This window comes from Stegostoma tigrinum, chromosome 23 (assembly GCF_030684315.1).
Source record: "Stegostoma tigrinum isolate sSteTig4 chromosome 23, sSteTig4.hap1, whole genome shotgun sequence".
NCBI classification, from domain to species: domain Eukaryota; kingdom Metazoa; phylum Chordata; class Chondrichthyes; order Orectolobiformes; family Stegostomatidae; genus Stegostoma; species Stegostoma tigrinum.
In genome coordinates this window covers 34,987,181-35,000,997 of record NC_081376.1, presented here as the reverse complement: position 1 = coordinate 35,000,997, position 13,817 = coordinate 34,987,181, and the positions used below count along the sequence as shown (strand labels likewise).

The following is a 13,817-nucleotide window of genomic DNA, read 5'->3' as shown; positions in this document are numbered from 1 at the left end:
TAACGTGTAGTCACTAACCGTTGTATCAAATGCAGCAGTTTATTTGCACACAGCCAGCTCCCACAAACAGCAATGAACTAACGACCGAAGAGTTTGTTTCCTGCGATGTCTGAGAGATTTATAGTGACCTGAATACCAGGAACAACTCCCTTACGCTTCACTTGAGATGTCAGAGTTGGTTTTATGGGTAAAGGCTTGTTAATAAATTGAAGGTCTCATCATCTGGCTGATTTGAGACTTGCGTGTTTCTTCCTGGGATGGCCTGCTGAATCTAGTGTCAATCAGACAAGGGTGCCACCTTCTTTGTCTGGAATGAAGGTCCAGGTGTTGAACTCCTACCTGTCACATCTCCCACATAATTCAAGATTGGCATTTCAGCTGTGCCACACAGGAGAGTCTGGCTTCTGGAACAGCACACTCTGGAGTCCCAAGAAGACAGACAATTTTTTTTTAAAAGTCTTAATCTTTTCTTTTGAAATTTACTGCATGTACCCACTCATTGGATGGTGGAAATATTTTACATTATCAAATGTTTCTCAAAAGATAGCTGCCCCCGAATGGTAAAAAAGGTTAGATTGTAAGAACCATTTGTATCGGTTAAGTTTATATTCCTATATGGTCAGAAGATTAAGGGGTGATTTAAGTGAGGTGATTAAAATGATGAAGGCTTTGGTAGGATAGAGAGTAAAAAATTGTTTCCATTGGTGAGGAAAAACAAAACAAGTGACACAAACATTAGAATGAGAGCTAAGTCACTCAAAGGAATTGTCAGGTTTTCTACACACAGAGAGTAATGAAAAATTGGAACTGTGTACCAGAAAAGCTGTTAAGGTTTCAGCTCAACTAAAAATGCCAGAAACTAAGACTGATCGAGCTTTGTTAGGAAAAAGGTTTGAAGGGTTATGTTACCAGAGTGGATATGTAGTTTCCATACATTTCAGCCATGATCCCATTGAGAAACTTATTAAGCTGGGGCTATTTTCCCTGGAGCATCAGAGGCTGAGGGCTGATCTGACAGAGGCTTATAAAATCATGAGGGGCATGGATACGGTAGATCTCCAGGATGGGGGAGTCCAAAACTTAGAGGGCATAGGTTTAAGGTGAGAGGGGAAAGATTTAAAAGAGACCCAAGGGGTAACATTTCACACATAGCGTGTATGGAATGAACTGCCAGAGGAAATGGTGGAGGAAATTACAACATTTAAAAGACATCTGGATCGGTATATAAACAGGAAGGGATTATGGGTCAAATGCTGGCAAATTAGACTAGATTCATTTAGGGGATCTAGTCAGCATGGGCAAATTGGAACAAATGGTCTATTTCCATGCTGTACAGTTCTATGATTCTATGAATGGTGGAACAGGGGTCATGGAGCTGAATGACCTCCTGATCTTCCCCTATTCCTATTAGCCTTTAAGCCTATTGAATATTGCATTTTGAATGATTCCAAAACGATTGTTGGCAATCTCTATGAAGTGACAGTGTTCAAACATTTCACAGAAATAATGGCTGTTAGAATGAGTGTTGCTACCATGTGGACTAGTTACATTAAACTCTTCTATTTCTGAACTAAAGTCTCATAGAGCATTGCTGCATACACATTGTCCTTTGCACATCAGTCTTCTCATCTGATTATGCATCATGTGCAAATTCATTATACGGAGAGCTCCATTCGAAGATACATTACTTTCCAGTCAATGAATAATTGATGATAGAAACAGGAGACTGAAATTTCACTTTGGAACTCAAGCTTCAGAAAATGAAGTCTGGGTAGTTGTTACATGTGAAATAACTGGGAGCATTTACTAAGTAATGAAGTTAGTAAGAAAATAGGGTGCACGACCAAAATGGACTCAGTCACAATCCTTGGCAAATGGTCTTAGGTAGGAATAAGATTGTATGTAAATCCAGAAATCGGCAATAACGTCCAAAGATTTCTATTGTGTGTGTTCACTGAATGGACCCAACGATGACTCAATCGGAGATGATTAAAGTTTCACATCAAAGTATTGGATTTCATGACAGCCGGAAGCTCCAGATATTATTAAGGTCAAATCTCTTGAACACTGGAATGTTCTGAAAGTCCACAACCAGCCAACTCCACTTCCTGCATCCAACCCATCCCCGGCAACCCACTCAACACCTCCAATAAGAGGTAAAAGTGAGATTTGGGGTGTCCACCCATAGTAGAAGTTAAATGATAGGGGATCATCTCGTCTAACAAAGAAGATATTTCATTTTATGAATGAATTTTTAAAAAATCCTTCATTTGTTTGAACAAGTGCAGCTCCAAAAGAACTCAAAAAGCTCAACACCATACAGGAAGCTGTCTGCTTCATCAGCACTCCATTCACCATGTTCAACATCCATTCCATCCATCACTGATGCACAAAGACAGACATGTGTACCATCAACAAGATGTGGTGCAGCAAGTTGTCAAGCTTCCTATGACAACATCCCCTAAACCTGCGACCTCTACCACCTAGAAGAGCAAGTGTATATGCAAATAGGAAATTCCTCTTCCAGTCATATCCTGACTTGGAACAATATTACCTTTTGCTTAATTGTCATGGCACCAAAATCCTGAAATTTCCTCCCTCACAGTACTATAGGTGTATCTACACCACTGCATTAGTTCAAGAAGACAGATCATCATCACCTTCTCAAGCACAATAAGTGATGGGCATTAAATGCCAGAAGCATTCATATCCCATAAAATAAATTTTTAAAAGGTCAGCAGTTCAGATGCAGCCTTCAGTTCTTTATGTGATGGCAAATGCTTGGAACTCACTTCCACAAAAGATAACTGATGTTTGTTAATTGATAATGCCTTTCTTATAAAAATCTATTAAGGAAATTGTACCAAAAATGGGTATATGAAGTTAGGTAATAGAGTGACTATCTGAATCAATGAAGCCCTCATGATCAATAAAATGAGAAGTGAGGATCTAATTTGGGGGCAAAAAGCTTAATTACAAAAAGTTGATTATTAAATTCACTCCACTAACACAAGTCAGCTCACAATTCTAGAAAAAAATCCCCAGATCTTTCTGGTCACAGTTATTTCCTACCGGTAGCAAAATATTGCTATTTGTCCCGGTTTTTAAAAGTTTTGAATTATTAACTTAACATGTATTAACTTGACTTAAACTCTGATGGAGAGTAGCTCTTGTATTTTAGTCTATTTTGTTACAAAATATTATGATCAAAATGACTTAAAGGGGTTATTAAAAATAAACATTCCCTGAATGAGTATTGCTTTCCAGCATTGATAGACCAAGTACTGTCTCTCTCTCTCTCTATCTTTGTGATTCCTATTGCTAGGAAAGGGAAACAAATCATGTAGATAGAACAGTACCTCCTTAGCTTAGTGGGGGAATCTATCACTGGGCACATAACGTAAAAACCGGAGTCATGCCTGCCAAGAGTAACTAACAAATACGTTTATGTATGAAGGGTGGCAGATGTTTGGATCTCACTTCCACAAAAGGCAATTGATGCTAGTTAATTGATAAACCTTTGTTATAAAAAGGTATTCATGAAATTGGAGCAAAGATGGGTATATGATGTCAGGTGATTGATCAACTGTGAACTAATTACATGGTGGAATAGTCTTAAGGGGCTAAATGGCCTCCTCCTTTTCCTATTTTCCAGATTGTTTCACATCACTCTTTCCATTGCCCGCTAACCAGCTTCCCTTATATTTGTCAGATTTGATGTTTGGCTTGACCATAACATTAGGCTATATTGGTGTATATATAAAAATCAGACATAAACGTAAAGAGATTAATTAGCCTCAGAGATCAAATTGTACAGCAAATGTGGTTGAGATTGGTGTCTGGGATGTGAAGGTTGTTTCAAGATGAGAAGATGACTGAATTGGGCCAATATTTGATGGGGTTTAGAAGAATGGAGGTCATGTCATTGAAACAAACAAGATTCTGAAGGGTGATGTGTGAGTGATAATGAGAACTGCAGATGCTGGAGAATCCGAGATAACAAAGTGTGGAGCTGGATGAACACAGCAGGCCAAGCAGCATCTCAGGAGCACAAAAGCTGATGTTTTGGGCCTAGACCCTGAAGGGACTTGACTGGGTAAATACTGAAACATTGTTTCCCATGGCTGTTAAATCCAGAATGTGGGAGCACAGACTCCAGGTAACTGGTCAATCCTTTAGGACTCAAATGAGGAGAAATTTCTTCACTTATGAATCTTTTGAAATTTGTATGCCTGTAGGGTTTGGTTGCTCTATAATTGAATATATTTAAGACTGAGATAGACAGATTATAGGGAATCAAGGAATGTGAAGAGTGGGTGGAGAAGTGGAGATGAAGAAGATCAAAATGAATGAGAGAGCAGCTCTGAGAGCCATGTGGTGTCCTTACTTATTATGCAATTACATTCTCAGTGACCCTGTGAGGGTGATGTAGGATTAGAATATGCTTGCTGCACTTTATCTCACAAAAATTGTCATTTTTATTTTACTTGATTGCCACTGATCAAAATCCTGAAACTCCCTTCTTAACTGCACTTTTGTTTGTATCTACATCCCAAGGATATACAGTATTTCAGGACAACAGCTCATCAGAATTTTGCTGCCTGGAATTTTCTCATGGATAGTTAGGATTGGGGGCATTTAGTGATGGTCTTGCCAGTGACACCCAATTCCGTGCAAGAAGTTTAGAAAAAAATAACTGAAAATCAAGCTGGAATGTAACATCGGAGATAATGGGAACTTGCAAATGCTGGAGAATCCAAAATAGCAAAGTGTGGAGCCGGATGAACACAGCAGGCCAAGCAGCATCTCAGGAGCACAAAAGCTTTGTGTTCATCTAGCTCCACACTTTGTTATCTGGAATGTAACATCCTCAGTCTTCCTGAACAGGGCAATCAAAATTGCAGGTTGTAATGGCATGGTACTAACATCACTGGATTATTGAGCCAAAGGTCCAGGCCAGTGGTCTGGGGAGAGGGGTTCAAATTACCACCAGGACTGCTGTAGATTTAATCAATTATAAAATGTTGGAATTGAAAGTTAGTCTCAGTCATGGTGTCATGAAACTACTATTGTAAGACATTTTAAAGAAGGAAATCTGCCATCCTTACCCGATCTGACCTGCATGTAACTCTGGACCCACAGAAATGTGGTTGATTCTTAACAGCCCTTTGAAATGATGTGTAGCAAGCCACTCAGTTCAATGAGGGATGGAAAGCAAACACTGGCACCGGCAACATACCATGAGAGAATAAGATAAACAGATCCCGCAACTAGCAACTACCCTGGTCTGGAAGGTGAAAAGTCTCGCTCTGTAGTCACTCGTTTCGCATTAATGGAGCAAACACTGTTCTCACGTTCCGCCGAGCTAATATCTCAGGTAAAACAAAATGAACTGTCGGATTGCCTGAAGGAGGAAAGGGAGAGATTAATTACATGCGCGGGGTTTTGGAAAACCGAGACTGGACTACAGTTTACATCAAAAGCTAGACGTCATTTTTTTTATAAAAAAAGAAAATGTTACTTCAAATCATGCAATTATTTGTTGTGCAAAGTAAGAGCCCAACAAAACACACATTACACATAACAGTGTCTTTTGAAATGTATCAGGTGTGCTGGGGATATAAATAGAAGCAGCTTATTAGTTGATTCCGAAATTCAATAGCAGGTGAAACTCGTCCATCCGATCCATGCGAGACAGCCCAAGTACAGTGAAGAGTCACCTTAATGGACCGCATATAAAGCAGGTCTCCCACTCGAACTCACGCAGAGCAGGTACTTCGCTCCGATCTGGTGCAAGGCCCAGAGATCCCTGAGAGGTGAGACTTTCTGAAGGGGTTTTTACTCTTCTTCATTTCCACAACAGATCGACTCTCAAACACAGTTGAGGAATGAATTGCAAGTTGCTTGAAATTCATTGAGTAGCTTTTTTTTATTATTTGGCGGCGCTCTAGTAATGAGATGTACAGTGTGCGATCGCTTTGGGACGTTGTGGAGATGTAACGGTTAAGTTTCCTCAGTGTATTCGGGTTGAGTGTGAGGTTCGATCCTGGGACTTCTAATTTAAATCGGTGAGCTGGAGTCAACAGTCTCCACATGACGGACTGTGTGAACTTCTGGAAGAAGCTCCCCCGCTGTAAACGTGTTTTCCCACACACTGTCAGGGGCCAGCATTGTAACCTGGGATAATGACAGTTCACGTTTTAGCAGAGAATATCGATATGATGTGGACATAATGTATGCACGGGGAAACATGTGGGGAAAGGGGAGCTGTGGACCTAATTAGTCAGCTCTTTGAAAGAAGCAGCGCAGGCAACAGTGGAGTATCCCAGTGCAGGGCGGCGGCGAATGTCGCCCAGTCAGCAAAGGGGAAATACTACAAGCTCATCTGAAATCGGTGTAGAGAAGCAAGGCGATGGGAAGATCACTTGCGGACAACGGTAGTTTCAATCTTCAACTTGAATCATTACATTGATTAGAAACCAAAACAAAAACTGCAGATGCTGCAATAAGGTAGACAGACAGGAGGCTGGAAAAACACAGCAAGCCAGGCAGCATCTGGAGGAAAACAGCAGTCCTGGAGAAGGGTAATACCCGAAACGTCGCCTGCTCCTTTCCTCCAGATGCTGCCTGGCCTGCTTGGTTACATTGATGTCCGCAGTTCCAGTCTCCTGGCGCGACTGTATATTACAAGCGAGAGAGGAATCGTCAGAGTGATGGGGTGTGTGCGTGTGTGAATGAGAAACTGGTCAGGATATGTGTACGTGAGAATGGAAGTGTGTGAAAGAAAGCGAGTTCGCGAGCGAGGGAATGTGTGAGGGGAGGAGAGAGTGTGAAAGCGAAAGGGTGAGAGAATAGAAACTGAGAAAGAGATGGTGAAAGGGTACGTGAGGAGCTGTCGAAAAAGTGACGGCGAGTTACTGAGACAAGTGAGAAAGGAGGTGGGTAATGAGAGGGAGAGTGTACAAGAGTGTGGCTGGATGGCAGAGACTGAGTGTGAGCAATGAAAGAGTAGGGCATCTCACTCAGAATCCCCTTCAACCCCCCGCTATGTTTCATTTCCCAGCAGTTTCACAATGGAAATCACTGACGTTCTGTCTGTCGCTGACATTTCCACCGCATTAAAGGAATGCCAAGGTACTGTATCCCTGTTTGCTTCTTGTATATCAGCATCGTTCAGAATTGATCAGAGGTAGAAAGAGGTCGGGTTTGATACATCCATTCCCTGTCCTTTCCACAGCCAATAACTCCTTCGACTGCAAGAAATTCTTTATGACCTGCGGTCTATCTAAAAAATCTGCTGAAGACATCAGGAAAGTTTTCCGAGCTATTGATGATGATGACAGTGGGTTCATCGAAGAAGATGAATTAAAGTAAGCTATAACTAGCTTGGGTTCCCTTTTTGCTTGGATATTAAATGATGGTGAATTCCGATTTAATCTTTAATGGGGGGGGGCGTGAGGTAATAGTTTGCTCTTCCAGAGATTTTGGGATATTTTCTAATTAACACGTACATGTGTGTTATTACTCGCCTCTGAAGCAGGTGGGACCTGAACGTGGACCTCCTGACTCAGAGGTGGTGGCACTATGACTGACCCACAAGAACCCTTCCTGAGCCTTTGAGGCTGGCTAGGTAGTGTAAAAAATCTGGATCAGGTCCCACGCCAAGACTGACCCAGCAGAGAAGAAGCCCTCACAATCTGTTTCAAACAGGTTGATAATCAGCCTGCCACTCCTTCCAACACTGTCCCACTATTTCCATCCAAGGGAAAAGGAACACACATGGAGATACAAAACATACAATTATCGCTGTTCCACGATGTCCACTGCGGCTCACTGGGCGGCACTCTCACTTCTTCCATGATAAAGGGTCATGGGCTGCAGCCCACTCCAGACGTGTGGACACAAGACCCAGGCTGGTAGTCCAAAGTGGGACTGAGAGAGAGTGCTGCATTGCCAGAGATCCCAACAATTGGAACACACTTTAAATGAAGATCCACCTCCAAAGGTGGATGGAAAAGATGTTTTGGTACGATTGGAAGAAAACGTTCTCCCCAGCTCCTTCACTAATGTTAATCCCTCAGCCAACACCGCTACCTGCTTATGACCTTGTTGTTGCAGGACCTTGTTCATATATTAGCTGTCACATTATAAAAGATATTAATTGGATGGTGGATAACAAAGTGTGAAGCTGGATGAACACAGCAGGCCAAGCAGCATCTCAGGAGCACAAACTAATTGTTTGGTGTGCCTTTTGATATAGCTCGAGGTTGTGAATAGATTCTGTGTAAATAGTCACCCCCTCACTTAACTGCCATACTCCTCTATGTTACTTTCTAAAATAAACTATCAATCACTTGGGCAAGTGACTTCTCAGCACTTTCATAAGTAACACATTATTAAGACAACGTCCACTATTTATATTGTTTTCTTGCTAGGAAAGTAAATAACCAATGGAGTTTAATTCCACATATAACAGTAAAAGCCCTTTCTCTGCACTGTTCTCTGTCCTTTCTTTGGACAGCAACATATCTTAGCTCATTCACTAATTTCCCCACTTCCCTTGCTTGAAGAATCCAAACTCATTTGGACCGCCATCATTACTAGCTAGGCAGACATCACTTAAGTCAGAACAGGCCTGAGATTTTCCTCATCTGTGTGAAATTGTGTCATATTGTTCTGTGTACAGAATTGGATATCTCTTGGATCCAATTATTAGAACATCATTGAGGCTAGGAATTTACATACATAGAACAGAAACAATCCATTTGACACAGCTGGACCAGAGCAGTGATTATGTTCTGCACAAAGCTCCTGCTCCTCCCTCAATGAAATTACATCTCATCGTATCAACATAATCTTCTATTCCTTTCTCCCTCATGTGTTTAGCCACTCCTTAAATACATAGAACATTAGAGCACAGTACAGGCCCTTCGGCCCTTGATGTTGTGCCAACCTGTCATACCGATCTGAAGCCCATTATCCAACTACACTAGCCATGATAACTGTTGGATCCAACTTCAACTCTGGACCCAAATAAACTTCAACATCAAGGGACTCAAACACTGACCCCAATGGTTTGCCATAGAAACTTACTGGGACTTCTTTATGAAAATATTCTTTCATGTCTTCAGTATTTGCTTCAATAATATTGATAGTCACTTCAATTCACCTCAACTTCCACATTCTATCTGCTCTCCAGCTAAAGAATAGTTCATCATCCAAACTAATTCCAGTAACGGTATTGCTTGGCTTTGTGACCCAATAGAATCTTGAATGTTGTGATCATTCCACAAAAGAATGCTACTTCTTAAAAAATTTAATTTAATGTTTTTAATTTTCTAGTTTAATCATTAAAACTATCGTAAGCTAAAGCCTATTGCAATATTTTCTGAAACACAATGCAACAATTATCTTCAGTAGTCATTTGCGCCAACGGAGGAACAAATAATTCTTTAATTGGATTTGTAAATAAGACCAGACATCATTGTTACCTGAGAGCAATCTCTACTGCACTGTTAAATAACAGGTGCATTTGAATTCATGGGGTGAAGATTATGTTCCCAGATGGCCTTTTGAAGAAAACATTGGATTCATTCTTTAACTGGTTTTGCTCTTCCAGGTACTTTCTGCAGAGATTCTCTGCTGGAGCCAGAGTGTTGAATGACAATGAGACCAGGACATTCATGGATGGAGGAGATAAAGATGGTGATGGGAGACTTGGTACTGATGGTACGTTGATTAATCTTTAAAGAATTATCACTTTCAAACATGTTTGAACTCTTCCGAAAAACAACTGTAATCTATATCACAGACGGGATTCTAATTCTTAACTTTAAAAGTTAAAAACCACTTTGATCATTTTGTTTCTGCCATTTAAGTGTTTCATTCATGCTTATAAATCTTTTTAAAAATTGTTTTGGGGTATTGAAGCAGTTGTTAAAGCAACTGATGTCTTCCACTGAATGTAAGAACTATAAAAGTCTCAACATCTTATCTTACAGAATTTGTCGATCTGGTACTCTCATAGAGCAGCATTATCTCCACTTCCATTTGAGTGCAAAGGTACTTTAAAAACAAGGCACATGTTTGAATGGCACAAGTGCAGCATAAATGACACATTTCTATTGTAATGAAGAGATGTTAGAAGCACTTCAGGCATTCAGATATAACCTGGTGTTGTGTAATTTGTGGTTTAACCAGCTCTGTATGTGTAGTGTCTTTGGAAGACTGAAAACAATAAAAAAACTTTGCCTTGTACACAAGTGCTTTTTTTCTTGTTGCCTGTTGTCTGCAACACAACTGTTTCAAGATTGTTCAGAAGTTGCGTTAAGTAAAACCCTGCCAGTTCAGAGCTGGTGTGGGTAAAATCCTAATGTTTAAAGCCTGCAGGTTCTAAAATCTATTGCAATGCATCGTTTACATGATGTATCTCTTTCAGAGGCGAGGTTTATGCAGATGGGAACTCCATTTGCAACAAAAAGCAGGAAAGCTAGCATTCTTTGAAAGTCCCTTAGGTTTGATTTTTTTTTATTGTGTTTCCACAATCCATCATGTAGAAGCTTGTATTATATTTCAATATCTTTGGATTTCTTTCCTCACCAAGCTCCATCAAATGAGGAAAGAAATTGCATTTACATTATACCTACACATCTTCAGGAGGGCACAAAGCAGCTGGTGTCCAATAGATTACAGTTATGCTGTTGTTATGCTAAATGCATAGCCAGTGCCTCACGGCAAGATGCATGACCTGATCATTTTTTTTGTGTGTGTTGGCTGAGGAAAGAATGTTGGCCAGGATATTAATAGGATTCTTTGCTGATCTTCAGTTTCCTGGAAGTTCCCATTCACCTGAACAGAAAAATGGGGTACTCGCTGTTACATATCACATTGTTTATGTCCTGTACATGTCTCAGAATTTAACAGTGTAAATGTGCTCATAAATAACCAATGATTGTCACACTCAAATAGTAAATTAAAGTAAGGCATTTATCTGTTTTAATTTAAGTATTTGATCATTGTGTCATTAAAATATTGTACAAACCTGAATTCAAAGTTGAATTTCATCGTGCGGATTGAGAATGCAGTCTTAAAATTGTGAATAATCCAGGTTGCAGTTGCATTGTAAATCTTTAAAATGTTTGTTAATCTGATAAAATCCTGCTCAGTGAATTAACACTGTGGTTAAAACTAGACTCTCTCTACTTTGAAAGGAAGTAATGTAAATGTATTTCATAGCTGTTCTTTAAGCACCGGTAGTGGCTTGATTAGTAGCACTGTCATTCCTGAGTCAGAGATTGCTGGCTCTGAGAATCGTGTTTGGTGACTGTACCGCAGCAATATGTTTCAAGTGAAGTTTTGTCTGTCCTCTCAGAAATAAAAGCTCCCACAAGCATTAATTCAAAGACGAGCAGAGGAATTTGCTCTCTTGGCTAATGTTTATCCCTCAGTCAACAAAATCACCAATAAGTATTGTGCATCATTAGCATGTTTCGGGAAAAGCTCAGCAGGTCTGGCAGCATCTGTGAAGACAGCACTGATGTTCATAGACATGAAACGTTAACTCTGATTTTTCTTCACAGACGCTGCCAGACCTGCTGAGCTTTTCCAGCAACTTCTGTTTTTGTTCTTGATTTACAGCATCCACAATTGTATCAGTTTTTATTAATACATTTCTATTTGTGGAAACTTGCTATTGCAAATTAGTTGTTGCATTTCCTACCTTACAATATTAGAACGTTTTTAATTGTCTGTAAAGTGTTTGTAGATGACCAGTGCCTATAAAAGGTGCAACATAATTGTACACATTTATTTTAACAAAAGCAATAACACACCTAGGTTACACATGCACTTCTTAAATCTCAACTTTATGCTTGCCTCTGAGCCCAGGTTGGAATGCACACATTGCTTCCTTTGCCAAAACTGCCTTCAAGAAAACTATTTTGCTCCTGTGTCAAACCTATTTTCCCTTCAGTAACTCTTAAGTCTCAATAACACCCCAGCTCATTCAAATCTTCAACAATGTACTCGAATGCAGGAGGCTTACCTAGTTTCTAGTCCATATTCCAGACCAGTACACAAGATGAATAAAATGTGCGTCATCAGTGATCCTTCTTTAATCTCTTGCCTCTAACCACTATTGTTGCCAATTCTCAGAACCTTGTTAATAATTTATTGATTTTCCACTATTGAGCAATTCATGGGGCAAGTGGAAAGAAGTCTGACTGTCACCCTAGCTTTGTTTAAACGCTGCCAGCACCTGTAATATCAGTATGAGAAAGAGATAAAATCGAGGATTCACTGAAATTGAGTGACACAGACTAGAAGTGACAATTGCTAGCAGCTCAAGAAGAAAGCTGTTGACACATCTTTGATGAGAGGAGGAACATTTTGCATCATTGTGTCTAACGGCAGAAATCTCAAGAATTGGACATTTGTCATTAATCCTCTAGAAAAGGAACTTGGTAGCAAGTCATTGCTTGTTTAGGAAATTCTTGACTCAGTTCACAAAGGGAATTTAGCCCCAATGACTGATGGCATGAGCTGATGAGTGACAAAGCAATCTTCCCCACTCTCAACAATTTGTTCACCCCTCCTACTCTTGAAAGCTCAAAACCAGAAATCAGTTAAACTGCTTACCCATGTACCTCCTTCTATTTGTTAAAGGCGGGGGTAATGGCCTAGTGGTATTCTCACTGGACTGTTAATCCAGCAACCCAGGTAATGTTCTGGGGATCCAGAAGCTTGCCACAGAAAATAGTTGAATTTGAATTCAATAAAAAAATCTGTAATTAGGAGTGTAATGATGACCAAGAAACCATGCTCAATTGCTGGAAAAACCCATTAAGTTCACTCGTCCCCTTTAGCTAAGGAAACTGCCATCCTTACTGTTCTGGCCTACATGTCACTCTAGACCCACCACAATGTGGTGACTCTTAACTGCCCTCTGGGTAATGGGATACACAATAAATGCAAGCTGAGTCAGGGATGCCCTCATCCTATGAATGAATTTTTAAAAATTGGGGAATATACTGTCTTATATTTATTGGCTCTTTGGTTGGGCAGGTACTGTGCATAAATTGTGTATGTGAACCCGTGATCACTCTAGATGGTTGTCACATTGTTGTGGAAATCTGGTGATCTGGTGAAGACTGTAAACTTTAGGGGATGATTGGATGTTGGTAATGTCACTAGATGAGTAATCCAGAGACCTGAGCTGTGAAGTCTAATTTCCACCAGACACTTGGGGGAATTAAAGTTCAATTAGTTGATAAAACTCGGCAAAATTGCTAGTCTCAAGAAAGTACCAGACTATTGTTTAAAAACCTAACTGGCTCCCTAATGTCAATTTAAGAAATCTGATATTCATATCTGATCTGTATGTGACCTGTACATGACTGCAGACTCTATATGTTGACTTTAAACCACCCTCTGAATAGGCCTAGTAAATGTTCAAACACTACTGTGACGCGAAATGTGTAATTTCTTTATATGTCTTGATATAGTTATTTTCAAGTTTGGATTTTGAACTAAATGATTGGTTTTGGCCTGCATGCTAGAAGTGGATTTAATGATTAATTTGTCAGTATTTCTTAAGCCAGTCTTTAAAAAAATTATGAGAGAACAAGTCCCTGAGAATTGCATTGGGAGAATTTTAAGGGTGGATATAATAAATGTTGAGGAACATGAGTGTGCTTTCTGTTTAGTCAGATCAGGGATTTTTTTTATTTGCTTCAGGGAAAATAAAACCCCTGGCTTGGAAAACTTTTGTTGATGAGTTTGCAGAAGTCACGGTTGAGGTGATATGTATGAAACAGTTT

General features: G+C 40.0%; 1 protein-coding gene across 2 annotated transcripts; it reads left to right on the top strand.

Annotated features, from left to right (window-relative positions):
- The first annotated feature begins 5,273 nt into the window (after positions 1-5,273).
- On the top strand, positions 5,274-10,262 carry LOC125462602 (parvalbumin, thymic CPV3-like). Of its 2 annotated transcripts, none has more exons than XM_048552810.2 (6): positions 5,274-5,377; positions 5,663-5,816; positions 7,067-7,134; positions 7,238-7,370; positions 9,620-9,729; positions 10,002-10,262. In XM_048552810.2, exons 3-6 carry the CDS (start codon positions 7,074-7,076, stop codon positions 10,025-10,027), a joined length of 330 nt encoding a protein of 109 aa, XP_048408767.1. In that variant the 5' UTR covers positions 5,274-5,377; positions 5,663-5,816; positions 7,067-7,073; the 3' UTR covers positions 10,028-10,262. The 2 variants fall into 2 exon arrangements, with proteins under 2 accessions (XP_048408767.1, XP_048408765.1); XM_048552808.2 differs by having other exon boundaries at positions 5,276-5,377; positions 7,064-7,134.
- Positions 10,263-13,817: the final 3,555 nt, after the last annotated feature.

Excerpts from the sequence above, each read along its gene's own strand:
- LOC125462602 (XM_048552810.2), top strand. The coding sequence starts at position 7,074 with ATGGAAATCACTGACGTTCTGTCTGTCGCTGACATTTCCACCGCATTA. Across the intron at positions 7,371-9,619 it reads ATCGAAGAAGATGAATTAAA|GTACTTTCTGCAGAGATTCT; the intron begins GTAAGCTATAAC and ends TTGCTCTTCCAG. Across the intron at positions 9,730-10,001 it reads TGGGAGACTTGGTACTGATG|AATTTGTCGATCTGGTACTC; the intron begins GTACGTTGATTA and ends CTTATCTTACAG.